At 43.7% G+C, this 23691-nt stretch overlaps 3 protein-coding genes across 15 annotated transcripts in view; all 3 read right to left on the bottom strand.

The window, feature by feature from the left end:
• The window catches only part of mapkbp1 (mitogen-activated protein kinase binding protein 1), a 53384-nt gene extending 40741 nt beyond the window's left edge, over window positions 1-12643 (bottom strand). For all 5 annotated transcript variants that reach the window (XM_018764163.2, XM_018764168.2, XM_018764165.2 and 2 more), the window contains exons 1-3: window positions 12013-12643; window positions 11723-11903; window positions 7326-7417 (exon numbers count right to left, since the gene is read on the bottom strand). In XM_018764163.2, coding sequence (XP_018619679.1) covers window positions 7326-7417; window positions 11723-11836 — 206 coding nt within the window. In that variant the 5' untranslated portion in view covers window positions 11837-11903; window positions 12013-12643. The remainder of the gene's footprint in view (window positions 1-7325; window positions 7418-11722; window positions 11904-12012) is intronic.
• Window positions 12644-18198: 5555 nt separating this feature from the next.
• LOC108941455 (C-C chemokine receptor type 5-like) lies at window positions 18199-19420 on the bottom strand. The gene has a single exon (XM_018764126.1). The coding sequence runs from the start codon at window positions 19418-19420 to the stop codon at window positions 18284-18286; it is 1137 nt and encodes a 378-aa protein (XP_018619642.1). The 3' UTR covers window positions 18199-18283.
• Window positions 19421-21190: 1770 nt separating this feature from the next.
• The window catches only part of mgaa (MAX dimerization protein MGA a), a 50922-nt gene continuing 48421 nt past the window's right edge, over window positions 21191-23691 (bottom strand). For 6 of the 9 annotated variants that reach the window (XM_018764151.2, XM_018764155.2, XM_018764153.2 and 3 more), the window contains one exon: window positions 21191-23604. In XM_018764151.2, the coding sequence (XP_018619667.2) occupies window positions 22643-23604 (962 nt within the window). In that variant the 3' untranslated portion in view covers window positions 21191-22642. The remainder of the gene's footprint in view (window positions 23605-23691) is intronic. The other 3 variants (XM_018764154.2, XM_018764158.2, XM_018764157.2) reach the window with 3 other exon arrangements.

The following is a 23691-nucleotide window of genomic DNA, read 5'->3' as shown; positions in this document are numbered from 1 at the left end:
CATTGTGGATGGTCCGCATGTGACCATGATCCCTGAGAGCGGAACAGGTGGAATTAGCAGGCAAAGGCCTTTGGGTGGGAATCCAAATTCCTTTGCGAGAAATGCCAAGAAATGTTTGAAGTGACGTGCAGTAGAGATATTGAACCAAATTCTATCTTGGACTTCATTGTTTTCAAGAGACCACAGCAGAGCTTTTGCTCTCACAAGGTTTTCATATTTCACTGTGAGCCTTTCAGCACAAGAGTTTCCAAAGCAAAACAAGCAACTGAGACATAGCCACAGAACGACGCTGGAGTGGTGTCCCACCTGGGGTGTGCCCCCCCCCGTGATTCCAATTAAACGCAAGCAATTTTATTTTTTTATTTTAAATAGAGCGCTCTTCTCACGCAGTGACACAGAGCGCTTTAACACAGACATACGGCAAGAAAAACAGATACAAACAAAGAAGACGATCAATTAATGGCTACCATAATGAAGAACTTATTATAGAGCTATAAGTATACCTACTGGCCACCGGGGAAAGGAACAAAAACTCCCAACTGAAAGTTGAGGGAGAAAAAAAACCTCTGGGGGTCCACAGGCCAGTGGTAGCCCACCCCTCCTGGGCATTCTAGAAAATAATTTGTAAGCCAGTGTTTAACAAGTAATTATAATGTTGGTAAACAGCATCTTGGATCCCCGGCTCGGCATAGAACGTCTCCATCATCACGGCAGATGGAGATCATCCTATGTCAGCATGGGATTCATCTTAATAGTCACCAACTCGCTCCCTTTGTATTATCTCAGATGCACTTATATTGAAATTCTAAGTAATGTTGTAATTCAAGTATTTCCACCTGCTCAACAAGACAGAACATTATCTAGCACCATCAACACTCATACATAAGGAAATCTTAAACGTGAAGCTTCTGTAGGGATTTCCCTGTGATGTACTTCAGCTTCTGTTCTATAGAACTACCAGCTTCTTTGAAAGTACTCAAGTGCAACTGAAAAAAGGTCATGCGATACTATTTGCGATGGCCTTCACTAGAAAAGCATATCATGCAAGCATTAGGTGGGGGACATGCAAGTAGGGACGCAAGAGAAAGGAGAAGTAAAAAGCAACAGAGAAGTGCCCTCAGAATAAACATGGTGATGTCTCCATAAGCTGCATGACAGGAAGTGAAAAGACCCCCCCAGGGTCCCAACAGCACTGAGCTCTACAAAGTCTCATTGCAGCCTGCAAAGTCACCTTGTTACAGAGGAGCCTTAAGTCTGTGTGGATGCTGCACAAAGCAGGAGGCCGCAACTCAACACAATGCAACTCAAGTGCATTTTGTGTATGAGTCAGTGTGTCCGTTCAGCTGCAATATGCGTTTCACGTTACCCACAGTGAAGACTTTACATGAGACCCAGTGATATCATCTGCTTGTGATGACATTAGAGAACAGGAACAATTTGGGGTAGACAGAGTGGCACAGTGGACAGTACTGCCGTCTCACCACTTGGACGGTCCTTGCGTGCGGGTTTCTTCCTACATCCCAAAGACGTGTTCAGCAGTAGTTGCCCCAGTGAATTTCAGCACAGGCAACACAGAATAACGGAGTAAGATTATTAAATCGGGTTGTCCGTACCAGACTGTATCCAGGCTACAGTTAGCACAAAATACTGCTGCGAGAACTAGGAAGTACGACCATATAACACTGGTACTTAAATCCTTGCACTGGCTCCCAGTCTCTTACAGAGTTGATTATAAAATCCTACTTTTGACCTATAAGGCAATACATGGCATTGCTCTAGCTTATCTTTGTGAGATCATTAATCTTTATATCCCAGGACGATATCTCCGTTCATTAGATGCAGGTTACCTTAAAGTAACTGATCAATAAGACCTCAGTAAGTCACGCCTTTAGTTATAGAGCACCTAAACTGTGGAATAGTCTACCAGTTACTGTCAGAAATGCCCCGTCAGTTTCGGTTTTCAAATCCCGATTTAAGACTCATATGTTCACTCAGGCATTCCACCTCATAATGTAATTCCACCTGCCTTGGTTATTTATTTTATCACCTTTACAAAAAGGCATTTTAAATTTAAGTAAATTACTAACTCTGTCCTATCTCCTCATTGAGCACTACCTCGCTACATAAGACCTGAGGAGGCCAGTCAGTGGTGACAGACGAATCCTGTGCTGACAGAGGATGATGCCCATCTGCCGTGATGATCAAGACGTTCTATGCCGAGCTGGGGATCCAAGATGCCGTTCACCAACATTATAATTACTTGTTAAACACTGACTTACAAATTGTTACTTTCTAGAATGCCCAGGAGGGGTAGGCAACCACTGGCCTGTGGACCCCCAGAGGTTTCCCCCCTCCCCTCCCCTCTCTCTCCCCCTCAACCTTTAGTTGGGAGTTTTTGTTCCTTTCCCCAGGGGCCAGTAGGTATACTTATAGCTCTATAATAAATTCTTCATTATGGTAGCCATTAGTTGACCATCTTCTTTGTTTTGTATCAATTTTTCTTGCTATATCCCTGTGTTGAAGCGCTGCGTCACTGCATGAGAAGAGCGCTCCATAAAAAAAATTATTAGCATTAAATGAGGAAAACAAGGTTTGTTGTGCTCCTGTGCTGCCACTTTATCATGATGGCCTGAACTTGATGGGAAACCAAAGACTGGGACACGGAGAAGTTTCCACCAGGAGCAACATTGCTCTTCACTCTTAAACATGTACTTTTTGGTTGGGAAAGTCTACAGTTTAGGTGACCACTCTCAGTAGCAGCACTCCCACTCCCAGAGCCATCATCATTCCTCATGCAATCTCCTACCTCTCGTGCCCAACACTCAAGCTGCAATGAAATGGAGCTCAAGGAGAAAAGGAAAATTACAGGTTTTCGTAGAGAGTCCACAGGGAAACTGTGGAAGGGTACATTTTCACTGAGGGAGGACATTAAGCTTTATAACTATATTTTTCATGGACAAACACACTAGACTCTTTGGAGTTACACATTTTTAGACAAGTCCAGTTACATTCTCTCTCACTCACACGATTTAGGCAACAGTTCACTTAAAACTGGTCTTTGGTGGTTTGCATGGCTTTCCTCTGCCTGCTTTGGTTTACTCCCATAGTCCAAACAAGTTACCTGTGAGATGAGGAGGATAAACCATCTAAGCTTCCATACTGTTGAGCGTGTGGGGTCCTGACAAAAAGCTGGAACGCAGAAGTGTAGCATGAGCAGAGATGCCATTGTTAGATGTGCCTGCTACTACGTGCTCCTCAATCAAAGAAAATGTCAATTCATACTAACTGGCACAAAGTGCCAAAATAAGGGTCAAACCCCAACCTCAAAGCTTCATGAGCCAGGTGAGTGCAGAGAACACTATGAAGTCAGTGTTGGCTGAAAGTGTAACTGTACCAGCACTAGCAACACTTCTTTGATACAGTAATTACTGCTGTACACAGTAGTCAATGAAACAGTAATTATCGTACAATTATAATTGATGCTGTAATCTCAGAGATGAGAAGTGATGTGTATAAATACAGGTGCTCCTGCAAAAGCAAGCTTGTGGAGCACAACTGGTGATACATCCATACCTGTCCATTTCAGTCTCACCCCAACAGAATTGGGGAAGGGGACATGGTCTTGAGGCCAAGGTTCCTCTTCAAAATGTTCCACATAAAAACTACACAGCACGTGCAAACAAAAAAGCTTCAGCAAAACCCTCAACTAGCCTAGGACAATCCCCACACACAACAAAAAAAAAAAAAAAAAAAAAAAAAAAAAAAAAAAAAAAAAGTCTTCAGTTGGAAGCCGTTAAATTTAACAAAAAATGTGAAGGGAAAGATGCATATCTTCATGAGTGAACAGCATCACAGAGACTGAAGGTATTAAAAGTGTTTCCTAAGAACTATTCCTCACCATCCATACATGATAAATAAAGTGCTTGTCCAATGCTGGGATATGATGGGATGGGGCCTAAACCAGGGAGTTAAACAGGGTACAGCCTGGACAGGCCACAAGTCCATTGCAGGGCACACATTTCAGTTATGGAGAGAGAAAGGGGGGGGGGGAGACACAGCCAGAACTTGGAGACGAGCCTTTGATCGTGACGACAAGCTGTGGTGGAAAAGCTGCTTCGAGGCTTTGGTCCTCTTCTTGGTTGTGGGGGAGGGGTGAACTGGACACATCCTCAGAGCAGAAAAACCCCAGTAGGCTGCCTTACACCACAAGTCAAAAAAAAAAAAAAAAAAAAAAAAAAGACCCACTCCTGACAGTTGTTATTCTCACCCTGCCACAGCCCCTTCTCAGATCTCTTGTTTGAACCTCAGAGTGTGTAGGCACTGTAGATCAGCGCTGCATGGACATGAGTCCACTGTGTGGCAGACTCACGGAGAACAGCAGGCAGCTTCAAGTACATGGTCAGAAAGCAGGAACAAGTAGTGCCACTGCAGCTACAATATAACAGACAGTGTTGCTCAAGTAAACACTGCAGTCAAGCCAACATGAACTTAAGTGAGCATTGTTTATCAGCGAGAAGCTCCTCCAGCATGTTTGACAACTGCCAGCAGACAGGACACATGACCATACCTGCCAAGGACTCTCAAAATGAGGCTGCAGTTTAGAAAGAATTTAAAGCCCAACATAAAACACTGTCCACGGTGAGGGGTAAGCTGCCCATTCACAGCATGGTGTCCAGCTGCAGCCATCCTCGTCCCTTGTCCTGTCTCCAGACCAATATAGAAACAGAGTCAACCCCAATTTCAGACTGGAAAGGCTATGAATGCTAAACATGCTCTCACAGAGCCTTCCACTGCTGGAGGCTCTTGGCATGCTCACTGGCATATACAGATGTCCATCTCGGGTCACTGATAGTCGCATTTTCCAGATGAAAAATTGGGACCACATGACCCAGAATCCCAGCAAAACTCTGGAAAGCAGACACACAATGCCCTACAAACAATGCAGAAAATATATTATTCAGAAGGCCTCCCATTATTCCTTGCTGTAAATACAGTGGCAGGGGTCTTGCTAAAGGGCACTCAAGGAGGAAGTTGCTGTGCACAGCACAGCATAGCAACTTCCCCTCATTACACATCAGCAGCAGGCAGGGAACCTGGGCTCTGATTGGCCCAAAAGGTCAGAAAGTGTTCTGATTGGGTGCTCCCTGATGAGGCATCACCCCTCTCCTCATATAAATGCTCCTTTTGTCTTCAGGAGCTGCAAACACGTTTCATTCACACTTGAGAAGCAACTAGCGATGAGTCTGCTGATCCAGCACTGTTACCAAGACACAGGACAATAACTATAACTAATGCATAACAACCAATACATTTACAGCATCTATTCATGACAAAAATATTTTGCCAGCATATTAACTTCATGATGTTTTTTGCAACAGAGTAATGAGAGTAAAAGCCATCAATCAGGATTACAGCAAAACATCTGGGAATGAGGGAATGCTCTGGTTTCCCCACAGCAGCAATGCCAAAAATTGCAGATACAGTAGATGTTGCACACGACTCTACATGAGCTTGAAAACACTTAAACCATGATGAGCTAAGCTTCCCTAGTCTTCAAACCTGAATTTCCAGTCACTCAGGGCCCAGCTGAGGACAGCGTAGGATACCTCCCCCACTGCAGTGTTTGCAAAGCAAATAAATGTAGATGCCATCATTACTTAATGCTGGAGAAGTACACTTATGAAAGTCATATGGTAACATCACAGCCATTTTACATGCAGGCAATCAAAGCAAAGACTTTTGAACTTAATGAGCATTATGACAAGTTGATATATTTATGTTCACTTTTTTGGCAAATGCCACAGGCATAACTGGAAGGGAAGTAGTCATTAACCAAACCATTAGATTGATATGATACCTAGTTATGCACAAATCCTGCAGTGTGATAAGGCAACTTAAGTTACCCTGGTAATGGTACAGGCAAAGAGCACAAACAGTCACATTTTCATGAAGGGAAGAGAACAGCTCTCAAAGGAATCCTGAGATGAACGCACCTCACAAACACTGCAACGAAGAGGGGGGGGGAGGGAAAAAAAAAAAAAAAAAAAAAAAAAAAAAAAAAAAAAAAAACACACGTTCTGCTCATTTTGGAACGAGACCTCACCAAGACCTGTCCACCTTGGAAGGCCCTGCCAGCATCCAAAGTACTGATGGTAGAGCTCTCAGCATCAGCTTTCCTCTCACAAACAAAGAGAGCGTAAAGATGTTCAATTCAGCCTGAACACACTCATTTTATCTCTTGCTCTTCTCAAAAGCAACTTACAGTAAAGGTACACTGATTTACTCATGAGTCATAAATGCCAGCTGGACATGTCCATGGTCCACATGCCCAAGGAAACACAGATGTGGTGCTGAGAATGAATGTGTGTTCACAATAGGCCCTCTTTGCATGACACTGGTGAGCCCAGCAGGTCGAAACTGAGCACAGCTCTTAGTCCCTTTCCAGCAGTCGTCCCCTCAGCTCCTACACATTGTCCTTATGGTGCACAAAGAGTTCATTTACAGGCACAAGAGAACTTTCCTTCAACTTTAGATGCTGACGTTTAAGAGACAATGAGGGCATTTACAATTTGCATTTGCCACAAAAGCCAAGTACATGAAGTGTGGCAAAGTGAGCCCTGTGTTTTTAGGCATTAAAGAGGTACAGCTTGGAGCACATGAAGAGCTATTCTGTTCTGTCCTTGACATCATTTAAGAATGCCTAATGGGACACAACTTTTCAGGCTTTCCCTGATTTCAATAAGAACTAAGCAGCTGCTATTCTTTTTTTGATGTCTTAAAATGTTTGTACTACACCAATTTGACCAAGTGTTTCTGCAGCACTTTGACAAGATCCCAGGGTTACTCGTGTGCTCCTCTCCCCCATTCCCCAGCAGACAGCACAGCTACAACTAACACCAGGAGTGAGGCATCTCTAAGGGCAACTGACACCATAAAGGCATTCAGTGGGTCTGGGGGAGTCAGTCTGGATCCTGGATTAGTGTGACCATGAGAGACCTCACCCATGTGCTGGAAAGACAATTATGGTTTCCTCTCTTCACAACTGCTGAATACTGGCAGTAGTTTTTCTGTAGTGTTCAAAGTACCCATGCCCCTTGTGCATTCCTCAAATCCAGGCCCAGGTGAACACTGATTGTGAGGATTACCAACATTTCATGAACAGCTAATGAAGCAGTTCCACAACAGTCTTATTAGTATGATGAAGAGAAAGTGTGAGTTTCAGAGCAACATGAGCTCCCCCCCCCCCCCCCCCGATGTTACAGCTATTTAAAAAAAAAAAAAAAAAAAAAAAAAAAAAAAAAAAAAAAAAAAAAAAAAAAACTCACCCTGCAGGGTAGGCCACGAGTCCGGAGCGAGGGTCACAGGCCAAAGCGTGATTACCTGACGCTGTGATGCCAAGCACCTTCTCCAGAGTTACCTGTGGAAAATATGGTAAACATATGAGGCTTCTGCAGACACCAAACCAGGCAAGACATGCAAAACTGCCCAGATGCCTTGGGGCACCACTGACCTATTGATTCAGCTCGCCTTCAAGTGGCACAAATCCTTAAAAACAGGTTCCTTTTCATGACTCATGGTGATACAGGGTTCAAATATTGCAAAAAGGCAGAATGTCAGTGATCAAATTATTTACCAGTTCAAGCTTAAAAGCAGAGGGCAAACATCGCAAAGCATTTATTTGAGAGGGGGAGGAGAAAAAAAGGCCAGGAAACAGCAAGTACAGACAAACAAAAACACTGTAGAGAACAGTGGACATAAAAAGGGAGCTCTGAAACTTTCCTTCAGTTCTTTGTTCTTGAGTGTGTGCTCAGACTTCCTGGGAAAGTGCGCATGCACGCACACACACACACACACACACACACACACACACACACACACACACACACACACAGAGATGTGGGCAGTGCCCAACTTCCTTCATGCCATGTGACTGCTCTTGTGGACAGTCACTAGTGTGTCCAGTAGCCGTGAACAGGCTTCCCGGTGCAGCCCTATGCATTTCTAGTGTGCTACAGAAAGAGCACTTCCCCGCATCTTGCGCAGTGTCAAAATAAGTGCGACGCCATAATAGCTAGCACCACCCCCTGCTTAGAAAAGCAGGAGGAGAATCCCTACAGAAAGTGCAGTGATCATTGCTGTGTTCTCACCTTCTACCGTCCCACATCACATGAGCACTACCAAGGTATGCTTCATCAACACCTGTTTACTTTATCCTCAGGCCTCTGTTTGTACCCTGGAAAAACAGTGTGAGACAGTTGCTTGGAAAGAAGTGGGGCATATTTTCCCCCCCAATTGCACATGAGGCTCAATAGCTCAAATGACAGTAAACATGGCTGCCCAACACAATGACCATGGGACTCTGCACAAGTCACATAGCGAGTAAGAGCACAGCTGGGCAGCGCTCCCCACAAACTGGTACCACAGCAGTTGAAGACTTAGTCTGCAGCGCTGTGTCACTGGACAACAATACTTGGAGGACACAGACACACAAAAAAAAAAAAAAAAACCCCACCACACACCACAATAACCTAGAACTCCAACAGAACACCCAAAATGTTCATAGTAACATACAATATCTGTGCCTCAGTCACCCAGCACTGTGCCACATGCCAATTATATACACAATACCTTTACACAATAAACATTCATATCATACTCTGCAAAAACAGCATGAAAGGCAGTCATGGTTAGTTCAACTCACTTCATTTGTGCAACAGGAAAGTCTTAGGAAGCACAATCTACTGGGAAGAAGGAAAGACCAGGTGACCGCAATCTGCTCATTCACTATTTAAATTGCCATACATCAGCCTAATGCACTTGTTTTAAGTGCAAGCCATTTTCTCCTTTACAGTTTGAAGGAGTGTTGCTAGAGTGGCCGTGTTGAGGCCTTCAGTAGCGTGAGCTCCTCTTCTCACATGTACAGCTATAGCGCCCCGCAAGTCCCTGGTGAGGGGGGGAGAGAGAGAGAGATCACACAGCACAAGGCCTAAAGCCAGACTAGAAGATTCTGTGTGTATGTGCTCTTGGGATTCCCTTCGAGCTGAGGACGAGCCACTGGATCTGCCGAGCCTCTGTACACATTCTGTCATCGCTAGTGATGCTTCTTGCATCTTTCTTCACACCACTGATCTTCTGAGGTGTGATCTTCTCACTAGGATGTTTGAGGACCCCCCCAGACATGTGTCACAAAGACATGTACACCTTCTAACAGAAGATACCTGTGAAGTTGTGCACCAGTGGAGAACATTTTAAACACTTGACTGAATTGAACATTTGGAGAAGAAAGGGGGGGGTGTCACATGGCAAGTTTGGCCAGTGCCTGTTGTGTGGTGGGTCTGGGGTTCAAGCCCTGCTTGAGGTGCCTTGTGACGGACTGGCGTCCTGTCCTGGGTGTGCGTCCTCCCCCACCCCGAGCCCTGCACCCCACGCTGTCAGGATAGGATCCAGCTCATCGCAACCCGGCTTGGGATGAGTGGGTGTAGACAGTGGTTGGTTGGAGAAGGAATGGTTTGCGACAAATGCCAAATATCTACCTCCAGCAAATTGTGTCAGGATCATTTTATACAAAATTGACATGTGCAGATTTTTCTTCTAGTCAAGGGGGGGGGGGGGAAATGCTTCAAAAACAGGAAAAAAAAAAATCCCAAAAGTAGCACATATATTTTTGTCTTGTGCGACTCCAAACAGACCAGACTTAAGAATAAAGAGTGTTACCATTCAAGACTCGGATGTTGACCGGAATCATTGACATCTACTTTGTTTTCTCTGTAATGAGTGAAGGAGTTCCATACAGCAGAGTCGCAAACAGTAAATTTAAAAAAAATTTTGGACTTTTAGCTACACAAAAGTAAAGGCAGTTTCAGAACAGTACACACTGTGTACTAATGTAACATTAGATCACTGATATACATACCCCAAAGGCCAAGAGAAAACCTGAAATTAGAACATATTTTTAAAGTGAAAATGTAGAAGAAAATCCAGAAAGACAAAGATTTTAAACACTTTTGCTTAGAATGATAACGTCATTAATTCTACAAAGGGTATCTACCCTCTGAGCAGCAATGATTTATCTAAAGAACCTGAAAGCCACATCCTGTCAATATGTTTGAGGCTCATTTGACATACAAGTTTAGACAAGTAGCTTGCCCTCTGTAAAGGGACTTAGCAAGATGTTTCAACTACTAACAAATCATTCGATCACATAAGGTACTACTGTACTACTAATGTGGTATTACCAACTGTATGATGCCACAATCTCATGGCAAATGAGAAGGCTTGAAGGTCCTCTGAAGGCATGGGCAAGAGAGCAACCACAACCCGTGTTCCTACAAAGTGCCACGCCAACTAGATGAGTTGGAACAGCTCTTTGTTTCTTTTGCCTGAGCTGAACATTCAAAATTCCAGAGCAACACCACTGAGGCCAGTGACTGGGTTGGATTCAGAACACGTCATAAACCAACGTGTTGCCTGAGCAGCTTGGTGTCAATTGTACAACTTTCCATCAACGTCATACTTTCAATATCTAGACAGAAAATATTTAAATAAAATTAAATAAATAAAATAAATAAAATAAATAAAAAATCCCATTCTAACATGAGAAGCAGTGAGCCCCGATTTCCATCAGGAAGTTGTACCAGTCATCTATACTGAAGAAGTTGCACCGCACAAGTGCCCAGCAGCTGCTACGCAGTTCATACATCATGCAGACAGAGCCTTTTCATAAGATGAAAACATATAATAAATATGTGCGCTTTAAAAAAAATATATATACATTTTTTTGATTGATGTAGGGAATAAAGCCAAAGCACTCAGACAGTAAAGGGATCACTAAATGGCAAAGAAAGCAGGCAGCTGCTGCAGTGTGGACTGACCAACAAACTAAACTTCAGTACAGAACAAAAAAATGCTTCCCTGCATTTACATTTAGCTGATGTGTTTCAAACAACTTATGATGTTAAAATACTTACAATTATTTAGCCATTTATAGAGCTGAGTACTTCTGCTGGATCAATTAAGGGTGAGTACCTTGCTCAAGGGTACTACAGGTGGGATACAAACCTAATACTTCTGTGTCCAAAGGCAGCAGCTCTAAGCACTAAACTAGCAGCTGTAGCACAGATGCTGTTTGAACAAGGAGGTCAAACCTCCTAGGAGCCTGAAAACAGGTTGGACAAACCAAACCCAGACCTAAAGCCCAGCCTACATACGGCTGTAACGAGGTCGCACACCAGCAATGTTACAGGCTGGAAATGCTCAGCATCCTACCAAAAAATTGTGTGTACACCAATAAGGACGTGTTCCAAAAATGCAGACACGTTCTGCAAGGGACTACAGAAAAAGAAGGTCTTTGTACTCAACCTTTGTCCTCAGCAAAACGAAGACAGGAGACCACAGCTAGACTCCCATGTCCACTACCGTGCCAGATCCTTCTGAACAGTGGGTTCACTGGGGGGGGTGGGGAACCAAGCACTGCAGCCAGGTAGGTTCTTTCAGAGCCACAAGCAGACAGGGCCCAGGGTTCTGTCCAGAGCAAACCTCACGGTCCCTGAGGCACGCGCGAGTCGCTCTCACACACCGTGGCTACATGCGGCGTCATTAGCGGGCAGACGAGCGCGCGCCTTCTCGGTGCACGACACACACACACCGCTTATCCTCTCGTCCCAAGCGCGCACGTATGAGCCATGATGTGCAGAGGACACACAGGGAGTGCCGCGCGCCGTACCTTGTGGAGGAGGCTCTCTTTGTGCGCGCCGCCCCTGCTCCTCCGCAGCTTGATGGAGGGCGAGCGCAGCAGGTTCCTTATCCTGCTCTTGATGGTGGAACCGTCCACCGTCATGTCGTTCCGATTCGGGCAGCGCCGTGTCGCGTCGAGCGGAGTGGATCCCCAAGGGCGCCCGTCTCGGCTACACAAGGGGAAAAAAAAAAAAAAAAAAAAACAAAAACTAAAATTTTATTTTGAAATAAATGAAGTAAAAAAAAAAAATAAACAAAGAAAGAATAGCAAAAACACACGTCAGGGCTCAGGCTGCTCTCCGTGCAGAATGTTAGAGCGCCCGGGGACGCCTACAGCGCAGCACCGGCTCCTCCTTGGCCGCTCCATGGGACCGTTCGTCCGCTACAGAGCCAGCGCACCACTCCTCGACTCCTTCTGCTTCCAGCGCGCCTTTATATGTCCCGTGGGCAGGCGCGAGCGCGCCCTGGTCTGGTCTCCACGATGCCACGCCAGCTGTTGGCAGAGAGCGGCTTCTGCGGGGCTCTGGCGCTGTCTTTCCCGATCGCACGCGCGCGCCGCGGCTGGAGTGTTTCTCACAGCGCGAGCTTACTGAGCGTTAACAACGCAGCGCCGCTGTGAAACACACTGTAACTCGGAGCTCGAAACGCTTATGTTGACAGTATAAATCTGCTATATGGTGACAGTGATGGATGGGGGAAAAAAAAGGGGGCGGATCATTCGTCAGGCACGTGAGAAACCTGATTGACACACAAATTTAATAACGTGCAGACCTCCATTTGTCCTATTTTCACGTGGAATATGAGGAATTGTTATGCATTGCATTTTTTCTGTTGAGACAGCAAGCCGACTGATACGAAACGTTACAGTCCAAAATATATGATTTCTACCCTTTTGTGAAGGTAAGTGGCGGTGTCGCCCCCGTCCGGACACAAGCCACGAGCAGAGCCGCCGACGGCATCGCGTGATTCTGTACGGGAACCTGCGAGGCTCATACGCGGAGCGGAAGTGCGTCCACCCGCCGCCGACACACACCGCTCCCTCTGCGACGCTGTGATGCAGACGGACTAGTGACCGACTAGTTACAGGTTAGCAGCTGGATAGAAGTGGAACAGAAACGGATCGGCTAGGAACGCGCTAGCTATAGGACTAAAAGCGAACTTATACCAACTAGAGTAGAACTAAACCAGGATCTTTACCTGCGCGCTGCGCCGAAGGGAATACACAGTGCCGCATATCAGAATCAGAACGAGCTTGCCAAGGAATTTATCTTATAATCTTGGTTGGTGACAGAAACTTCCACAGCACAGACAGAATGACAGTGACAAGACACAGATGAGAAGATATAATATGTGAATAAAGGATATTAAAAAAATATAGAAAAATATAAATTACACAATATACAAAAATAGTCACTAGACATGATTATGTACAGGTATGTTCTATACAAATGCAAGGGAATGTGAGTAAGAGATATGATGTGATAAATAGATATAATTATAAATAGCATTGTGTATTGCACTGGTTTACTTACTCTCTAGGGGGAGTTTAGAGCTGTTCATGAGGTAGATGGCCTGAGGAAAGAAACTTTCTTGTGCCTGGCTGTCCTGCTGCTCAGTGCTCTGTAGCGCCAGCCAGATGGCAAAGGTTCAAAGAGGAAGTGGCCTGGATGTGAGGGGTCTAGAATGATTTTGCTAGCCTTTTACTGACTTTGGACGAATACAGTTCTTGAAGAGCTGGGGGGATGTGTCGATGATTCTTCCAGCAGTCCGAACTATGTGCTGTAATCTTCTGATGTCTGATTTTGTAGCTGAGCTGAACCAGACAATTATAGAAGTGCAGAGGACAGACTCGATGACTACAGAATAGAATTGCATCAGTAGCTCCTGTGGCAGGTTGAACTTCCTCAGCTGGCGAAGGAAGTACAACCTCTGCTGGGCCTTCTTCACAATGGAGTCTATGTGGAACTCCCACTTCAGGTCCTGTGAGATGGTGGTGCCCAGGAACCTGAATGACTCCACTGTTGCCACAGTGCTGTTCATGATGGTGAGTGACGATAATGCTGGGGTGTTTCTTCTAAAGTCCACAGTCATCTCCACCGTTTTGAGCGTGTTCAGCTCCAGGTTGTTGTGACTGCACCAGACAGCCAGCTCTTTAACCTCCTGTCTGTAAGCAGACTCGTCACCATAACGGATGAGACCAATGAGTGTGGTGTCGTCTGCAAACTTCAGGAGCTTGACAGAGGGGTCTTTTGCGGTGCAGTCATTAGTGTACAGGGAGAAGAGTAGTGGGGAGAGCACACATCCCTGGGGGGTGCCAGTAATGATTGTGTGAGTATTGGATGAAAATTTTCTCAGCCTCACTAGCTGCTGCCTGTCTGTCAGGAAGTTAGTGATCCACCGACAGATGAATAAATGTAAATGTAAATGATATAAGTAATCGGGGGTGCAGTGGCGCAGTGGGTTGGACCACAGTCCTCCTCTCCGGTGGGTCTGGGGTTCGAGTCCCGCTTGGGGTGCCTTGCGACGGACTGGCGTCCCGTCCTGGGTGTGTCCCCTCCCCCTCTGGCCTTACGCCCTGTGTTGCCAGGTAGGCTCCGGTTCCCCGCGACCCCGTATGGGACAAGCGGTTCTGAAAATGTGTGTGTGTGTGTGTGTGTGTGTGTGTGTGTGATATAAGTAATTTATTATGTATAAATCTGCTTTGTTTTACTCAATAGGAGAAAGTTTTCCAGTGAATTGAATGCGAAAGAGGGGACTGTTGCAAATAATAACTCCTTTCAATTTTGCATTTCCAAACAAATTTTTTGGGTATTTTTATAAGGTGTAGTGGTGAGTGCTGCTGCCTTTGGATAGAATGGTTACAGGTTTGAATCCCACCTACAGCTGTAGTACCCTTATACAAGGTAACCTACTTACCGTAAACTGCTTCAGTAAAAGCACCCAGCAGTATAAATAGGTTAATAATTGTAGGTAGCTTAACACTGTAAGGTGCTTTGGAGAAAAGCATTAATTAAATGTAAATGTTTAATTTCTCAGATTAACTAAGCACTTTTTGTAGCTCTGGAAAATGTATTTTAAAAATCATATTTTTCTGCAGGGGCTGTGGTGGTGCAGTGGGTTTGGCCTGTGCTTCCTCTCTGGTGGGTCTGGGGTTCAAGTCCTGCTTGGGGTGTCTTGCGATGGACTGGCGTCTTGTCCTCTGTGTGTCCCCTCCTCCTCCAGCATTGCAGCCTGTGTTGCTGGGTTAGGCTCTGGCTCCCCGCAACCCCCCCCCCCCGGGAACAAGTGGCTTCTGTCAATGTTTGTGTGTGTATTTTTCTGCAGTGGATAGCCCATTCCTTCAAAAATCCAGTCAGCTGAGGATGTTTATTACAAACATCTCGCAATGCACCAGGATGCATTATCAGTGATATAACCTGGGGTCATTTGGTGTTTCAGGTCTTTCAGCATCATACATACACCCTTGTCCAGGTAGCGCCACCTTGATCCCACAGCTCACCCTTTCTGATCCTGACTGCCATCTAGATACCGTTTCCACAGCCTCAGGAGGAACTTTAATAGCCCAAACTTTCCTGGAAATCCTGTACAACTGCCAGCCAACCCTCCAGCTCATGTGTGGAAACCCTGAAGGTGCTGTCAATCATTTTACCCACAGTGCTTCTCACTGGCACAAAGGATGGAATCAGAGTACCTCTAGTACTACAGTGGAACCCATCAGTAAACTTAATTTTCTTCAGCACCACAGCCCTAGACCTTGATGGCTTGAAACTCATTCCACATGATTCGTCTTTCAAGTCCCTGCAAAATTAATCTAAATCCCAAGATGGAAGCTGTTGTTCTACTCATGTAGTCCATAAAGGCTCTGATGGGTGGTTTGCAGACACCTCACTTAGTGTGTGGACCTCTGCACTCAACCTCTGCCCACTTCACAAGCACATTCACACTCACAGCTCATAGGATCACAGAGATGCGATGGTGCAGCCTCTAATTATACCATTCTTCAGCTGTGGCACTCTGATGCTCATACTGACATCACTGTAGTAACACAGAATGAGACCTCTGACCTCACTTGGGCAGGAGTACCATACCCCTGGCAAAAATTATGAAATCACCACACTTTGAGCATGTTTACCCAACTTTTTTACTTCATAGCAAATAAATCACAGATACAACACAAAACACTTTTTGTTTAATAGTTGGACATTTTGGCTTTGTTGAACATACCTCAAACAAATTAAATTAATTAATGGCGTTTTTTTTTTTTTTTTTTTTTCAGATCAAGTAGAGGAAAAAATTGTGGAATCACTTAATGTTAAGGAAAAAATTATGGCATCATCAACAAAAAAAATACAGTCAATACTTTGTCGTTCCTCCTCAGGCTTTTATGAGAGCCTGGATTCTTTGAGGCATTGACTTCACTAAGGAAAAACAATATTCTTCATCAATCTGGTTCCGTTCCAACTTTCTTGAATAGCCGTTAACAGATCAGCTTTGCAGGATGGAGCCTTGCCATGGACCAGTTTTTTCAATTTCCACTATAAATTTTCAATCGGATTGAGATCTGGATTTTTTGCTGGCCATATCATTGAGTTGATATGCCTTTCCTGAAGAAAAGCTTTCACACTCTTTGCTCTGTGGCAAGATGCATTATCATCCTGAAAAATTACTTCATCATCATCAAACCTATTTTCTGTTGATGCAATGAGAAAAGTGTCCAAAATCTCAATGTACACCTGGGCATTGACTGCTGAGGTCATGATTGCCATCTCACCTGGTTCTTTACCTGACATGCAACCCCATATCATCAATGACTGGGGAAATTTGATTGTTTTCTTGAGGCATTCATCTTTATATGTTTCATTAGAATGGCACCAGACAAAAGTTCCAGCATCATTGCCTTGGCCAATGCAGATTTGCGATTCATCACTGAATATCACTTTCATCCAGTCATCCACATTCTATGATTGCTTCTCTTTAGCCCATTGTAACATTGTTTTTTTCTGTTTAGGTGTTAGTGCTGGTTTTTGTTTGGCTTTTCTATGTGTGAATCCCATTTCTTTCAGCTGATTTCTTACAGTTCTGTCACGGACATTGACTCCAGTTTCTGCCCATTTGTTTTTCATTTGTTTTGTTGTGCATTTTCTATTTTCAAGGCATATTGCTTTGAGTTTTCTATCCTGAGGATTTGATGTCTTCCTTGGTCTACCCGTATGGTTTCCTTTTATTACCTTCCCATTTTGTTTATACTTGCACCAAATTTTAGACACAGCTGACTGGGAACAATCAACTTCTTTTGCCACACTCCATGTTGGATTTCCTTCTTGAAGAACTTTTATTATCCTTTCCATTGTTTCTATTGACAACTCTCTTGTTGGGGCCAGGTTTCCTTTCAATTAGTCAAGTCCAACAGCTCGTTAAGCTCAGTAAGATCTCTTTTTAACTGCAGACTAGTTTGCATTTTTTGACTTGTGTGTGTGTGTGTGTTTTAAAAATGCAAATACCAAGTCATTCCATAATTTTTTCCTTAACATGGAGTGATTCCATAATTTTTTCTTCTACTTGATTTGAAAAAAAAATTGTCATTAATTAACTTAATTTAATTTGTTTGAGGTATGTTTAATGAACCCAGAATATTCAGCTATTAAATAAAATTTGTTTTTTCTCTCTGTGATTTGTTTGTTTGCTACAACATAAAAAAGCTGTGTGAACATCCTCAAAGTGTGGTGATTCCATAATTTTTCCCAGGGGTTGTAATGACATCTCCACCAGTTGGTTTTTGTATTATGAAGCCACCGGGGTTTGTACTTCAAACCACAGCACTCCTAAGTCTCCCTTGTTCTCACATGCCTCTGTAATGAACTGCTTCGCTACACCAGTATGTTGTAAGCAGCCAGGTACCTGGGGAATTCCTCCTTCTTGAAGATGCTCGTTCGCTCGCTCACCATCAGTACCTCCTTTATCTAAGGTGAGGTCGGAGCACTCCGCCGCCTATCTCTGAAGCACAGGGTCCTGTCTAGGCTGGATACATCTTGGACAAAATTCTGGTCCATGCAGTAGAAAATTGTTCGTAAATTCCTTTCCTGTTCATTTTTGTATTGATGATACATTTAATACTGGATATCAAAGTAATTCAAGGCAATAACATTGGTTATGTAGATTTAGTCGACTTGGCCCTGTTTCTCGTACATCTTGAGCAAGAGCAACAGGCTTTGCTGATGGTGGAGCTATACTGCACTGTGGGATGAGGAGGGCAGTAAATAATTGACATGTGGACTGAACTAGCACAGGCAACTCTGACTCATCATCGGTTACATGTTGCTTTTTTCATCTTTACTGGTGTAAGGTTTTTGACATGTAGTTCTTTCAAAACCAAAACTATGTGCACAAAACAGATGAAGTGATATCCAAGAGTTTAATTACTTCCAACTTATTTACTTTGCCTACAGCACTTTAAAATTGCAAACATTATACTGTTCAATGTAGTTCAGTATTTTATATGGCGAAAACAGGTTAATGAGGCCGAGTCCTTCTCTGTCTCTGCTACGTGTACTTACTGCTTGAGGAAAGTGGCCTGATTGTGGCCAGGGCCTTGAAGCTGGACTACACTTATCGGCATCACAGCAGGTGTAGTCCTGCTTTCCTTCTCCTCCATTGACCACATCCTTTCTTTCCCCCAGCAAACCATCCAGCTCAGTGCCGCCTGGCACTGCTCCCCCAGGCCTTGGTGCACGTGAAAGATGAGAGGGTCCAGGCAAGCGTTGACGCAATACAGCACCTGGGAAGCCTCCATCAGCAGGTTTATCACACTGGCCAACCAGCAGGGGTTTGCACTCTCATACATGGTGATGAAGAGAACAAAGGAGATGATGTAGAGAAGCTTCCCTGGCACCCAGCTTATCAGAAAGTTAGCGATGAATACAGCAATGAGCCACATGGTCCTGTCCCGAGCTTGCATGGTGCCCATGCTCCACTGCTGCCGGGACTGCCTCATGCGCACCATGATTCGTACATAGGAGGGGATAACGAGCAGAAATGGAATGGACACCTGGACAATGTGGTAGGACAGGAGGCTGTAGGCAGCCCTGTGTACGTGCAGCTTAGAGATCACCAACACCCCGCAGTACTTGGTGCCGTCATGGTGCTCCCAGTAGAGGATGTTTGGGTATTGCAAGTAGACGAGGAGTGCGGCGATGGCCCAAAGGAGCACGGAAACTAGAACTGCATTGCGGGGCGTGCGCACCATGCGGGACTCCAGAGGGAAGGCGATGGCCAGGAAGCGGTCAGTACTGATGGTGCAGATAAACATGGTGTTTGTGGTCAAACCTATGAAGTAGAGGACGTTCACCAGGATACAGACAGAGTGGCTCAGGTCCCACTGGTAGTTGGTGCTCAGGTATACAGCCCAGGGGGGCATGGAGGCTAAATAGACCAGGTCACACATTGCTAAGTTTAGTACCCAGATGGTGCCGATGCTCCACGGTTGTGAGGGCCGCAGACACCCCCACAAGCTGTAGAGGTTCCCTAAGGTCCCTAGCAGCGACAAGAGGTGATAGAAAGGCGGAATGACTGTTGTTGCACATGTGTTAATTACATCACAGTCAGAGCGCGGGACCAAAGGCAGCATGAGCGAATATCGAGTGGTGTTTCTAGCACTCCTCCAGAAGATGCTAGTGTTATATTCAGACATGCTGTGTTCAGTACAGTTCCTCTGTGAACAGAAGAGGAGGACAATTAATTGGCTGCTGAGCATTTTTTCACCAGTCAACACATTTATTCATTTAGCTGATGCTTTTCTCCAAAGCAACTTACAATTTTAAGCTAATTTATAATTATTTAATCATTTATACAGCTAGGTAATTTTACTGCAGCTATTTAGGGTAAGTACCTTATCCCAGCTGTAGTACCCTTGAGCAAAGTACTTACTTTGAATTGCTCCAGTAACACTACCCAGATGGGTAAATAATTGTAAGTTGCTTTGGAGAAAAGCATCTGCTAAATGAGTAAATGTAAAAAGCAAACATTATGTAATGTTGGCTGTAAGAACTTTACTTTGAATTCTCACTTTGTCACGGTCTGAACTGAAGGCCCTTCCATTCTGCACGTTTTGGGCGATATGTGAATTGTTAATGGCGTCATACTCATCTCAAAGACCCAAGAATGAACTCTAACGGCATTCTTGCCTTAAGTGTCCTTGGCACAAGATACCATTTACAAAAATAATACATTCTGGACATCAGGTATAATTACCATGTATGAAGTAAAGACTTTGTCGCTGAAAAGTAGTGAACCTTACCTGTAAATAAGAAGCTTCTCTTCAGTGGTGCCGTGAACTGGTCCAAGCTTTTTTACTGAGCCCTTTATCGTGCATTTGTGTCCCAGGGAGCCTCATGCCACCCTCACTTAAATGCCCCATTCACTGGGGTATTCGCATGAAATATCACTGCTTAATGCTCGAAGGTCACTGCTTTCCTATTAGAGGCAAACAACTCCCACCAGTCCACAGTGCAAATGTCACATAAGAAAAAACCTGCACTTATCTTTTATTAAGGAAGAAACCTAAATGTGTTAAACTGCTATTATTCTTTGTCAAGGTAAATTACAATTTTTTGAAGTCTAAATAAGAATGCTTTAATAAATCAGTATTTATCTGAGATATACAAGTTTCACAGTGCCTGGCTTCACAAGGGTTTCTAACAGTGCACTGCCTTTAATAAACAGAAACTACTCATTGCTGAAGAAAAAGGATACAAATTACAAAATTCAGAAAAAAACTGTAGCCTAAGAGTGAGCTGTGTTAAAGACACAGAACCCCACACAACCACATACAGTCTTGTTTTATTTCAGCATCACACACCCTTTCCTTCTCACCAGCATTTCATAATTTTGGGTAAGATATATAAAAATATTGTCAATTTCCATACAAAATACAGCAGAGAAATCTGCATGTTTATTCAAAGAGAGGGGGATTATTTAAAAAAAAAGTGTTTGTATTTACATTGGTCTGAACAAAGAATTATTGATCAGTGAGAAATATGCATTTCCTTGAATATAACAAAAACAGCTTTGATACACAAATAGAAAGATGGCTTTTAATTGTACACTTGTATCCTGCTGGTCCTTTATGTAGAACATAGTTTCACTAATGGTAAGCCACATTTACATATTTTTACACATAAAATTATTTGCATTAGAATTATTTGATAGCTCAACGGTAACATGAGAAAAGAAATGTAAGATAGGAAAAAAAACAAGACAATGGATACCAGCCAGCCCATGGGAACATGAAAGATATGGAGAATAAAGCAAGTGGGCCAGTAGACATGAATTCTATCTGTATGCCATTGGAAAAAAAATTCACACGCAATATTTAGGCACACATAGGCAAGTTTTGAGTGTTTAACAGTCAGCTGCAGGAAGAAAAGAATCCTCAGCCAGTGTAACAGCATATCAATGGCTGTTAACATGTCCTGGACATCAAGTTAGAATTTCTGTTTAATGCAGCAAGAGCCTCCGCATGTAAAAGATTTCATTTCAAGTGATGGCCCATGTGAAGAAAAAATAGCCAGACATCAGAAAACATTGTCTATTTTTGGGGTAGTGCAAAACACAAGTGGTAAACTATAGTTTACGATATGTATAGGCCTTATAAAACTATCTGGGGTACAACCTTAGTCTAGAATGTAGTTATATTGTGATGACATCCATCGAGAAGTCATTAAGAAGAGTGATTAAAATGTTATTTATTGGCAACATTACCGTTCTCAAACTGTGGAATTACATTTCATTGTTAGAAGCTGCTAGTCTATGACAAAGCTGGTTACCTCTTCTGCTAGTCGTATGTTTTTGCCCAGATTTTCCTATTGTTTCAAACTGGACAAAAGATTTGTTATATGAAAACTCAGTGTTTACCCAGGAGTGGAACTGGGATTTTGGGGATTAAAAGGTGTACAACAATTACCTTGTAAATCGCATGGGGTGAAATCAGCTTTAACATCAGTTCCTCTGGAGTATTTCACAAACACGGTTTTACAGGGTTACAGTGTGTCAACATTTATTTAAAAAACCTACACATCAAAAAAAACACACAGATTTCAAAGAGCACATTTCACTGCAACAGTTAAAAGTTGCAGTGCCGTTCTGCACCATTACCAACACTGGCTGGAAATAGCAAAATATGTATAAAGGTCATTTCTGCCTTGAAACTTACGTGGTCAAAATGTTACCACTAGTATACTCAGGCTGTAAGGTGAAAAAATTGTCCACTATCATACAAATAATCTGAACTATGCAGTTCATAAAAAAGTGAATTTGCATGTCTTTAAGGAGTCAGTGGCATTTGACACCACTTCACTAATTCATTTAACTGTCAAAAAAGATTATTATCTGTCATTTGGCTGATATAATATTATAATTACAAGACTTAAAGAAAATGTATCATTATTTATACATCTTAACAAATATATTATTTCAAGTTGCTGCTCTGCTCTTAACATAACCATGTTAAAAGTAACAACCCCTCCAATATGAGGAAAAAGCCTTGATATCAATACATGCAAGGGTACAGTAATACACTACATTTTTTGTATGTGAACACACATTCTTATATTCATAATCTACAGCCTACTAATTCGGTGTCTAAACATCTCAGCCTTGTGTGTAACATCTGGCTTTACTTTATTCCCCCTTCACTGCAAACTGGAGGAGTAAAAACTACCAGCACAGCACAACAGCAGGAGACACATTCCGAACTGTTCCATTATTGAAATAAACATTCGCATTTGGATTTGTTAGGCACGTTGGGTGGTGCATAATGGGGGAAGGGAACATACATACATCGAATGAGTGAGAAAACATTCACGTACAAGTTTGACTAGTTTTCCCTGATTGGTTTGCCTATATCCAAGGAAGACTATGAGGAACTCTTTTGCATGCCATCTGTATTCTGGTTCTGAGGTGTTTTGGAGGCTTTAGCTCTACTTATTGCAACATCTGTGGGCAGACCGCCTGGTTTCAGTCCGAGCGGGGCTAGCCTAGGCATGGGCCTCCAGGACACCTTGCCACAACTGTCAGCGTCTCCGGCCTTTGACTCTATCAACAGCGCACCCTTCCCAGCTTTCATCTGTAGCAGAGGGGGCGGAGTCAGGGCCCCTCCCTTAGCAGGGCTGGGAAGGCTTTGCTGTCCGAAGCCGTTGGCCACAGTGGCATCGAAAGCTTCCCGTTCATGCTTCTTTCCCAGTCCACAAACGACCCTGAGCAAATCTGCTCCTTCTGCCTCAAAATTGTCCTTAACTAGCACATCTTTCAGCATCACCAAGTCCTCGTTCTTCTGGACAAAAAGGGGCTTAAGTGACTGTTCTTTGTCCTTGCTGCACTCCCTGGCCTGCTCCACCTTCTTGGACTTTGACACCCCCTCCCCAGGCACTTCAAGTCTCTCTGCTTTTTTCAGAGGCTTGTAGGAAAAGTGTGCCTGGGTGACCTTTGAAGGTGAATCCTCACTGTTCAACTGCTGGTTGAGGAAAACAATCTCATTCAACAATGACATAAGAGTTTCATCTTCTGTGTCGTCGTCATCATCACCATCATCATCGTCATCATCATCATCATCCTCTTCTTGGCTAGAAACACCATCTACACACTTCACCCCTGAGTGCTTCGTGGGCTCCACTTGTCCATCACAGGTCAGCTGGTCTCCCAGCACTTCCCCATCCTCCAGATCCCTCTCCTCATGGGAGGTTCTCTCAGCATCACCTTCCAGGCATCTCGTAACTGTGGAGTTTTCAGAGCCACAACAATCCACTTTCTCCTCTCTTTGTGAATTATGTACCAGTGACCTGACGCTTAGCATATTAGATATTTTCATGTTTTTCCTGGCTGCAAATGATACACAGAGGTTAACAGACGAGGTGAATTAACAAGAGGTTACATTCACAAAGGTTAATATAAACTTATTTCACACAA

This window comes from Scleropages formosus, chromosome 15 (genome assembly GCF_900964775.1).
Source record: "Scleropages formosus chromosome 15, fSclFor1.1, whole genome shotgun sequence".
In the NCBI taxonomy this organism is placed as follows: domain Eukaryota; kingdom Metazoa; phylum Chordata; class Actinopteri; order Osteoglossiformes; family Osteoglossidae; genus Scleropages; species Scleropages formosus.
The sequence above is the reverse complement of the archived record's forward strand: the minus strand, read 5'-3'. Positions and strand labels throughout refer to the sequence as shown.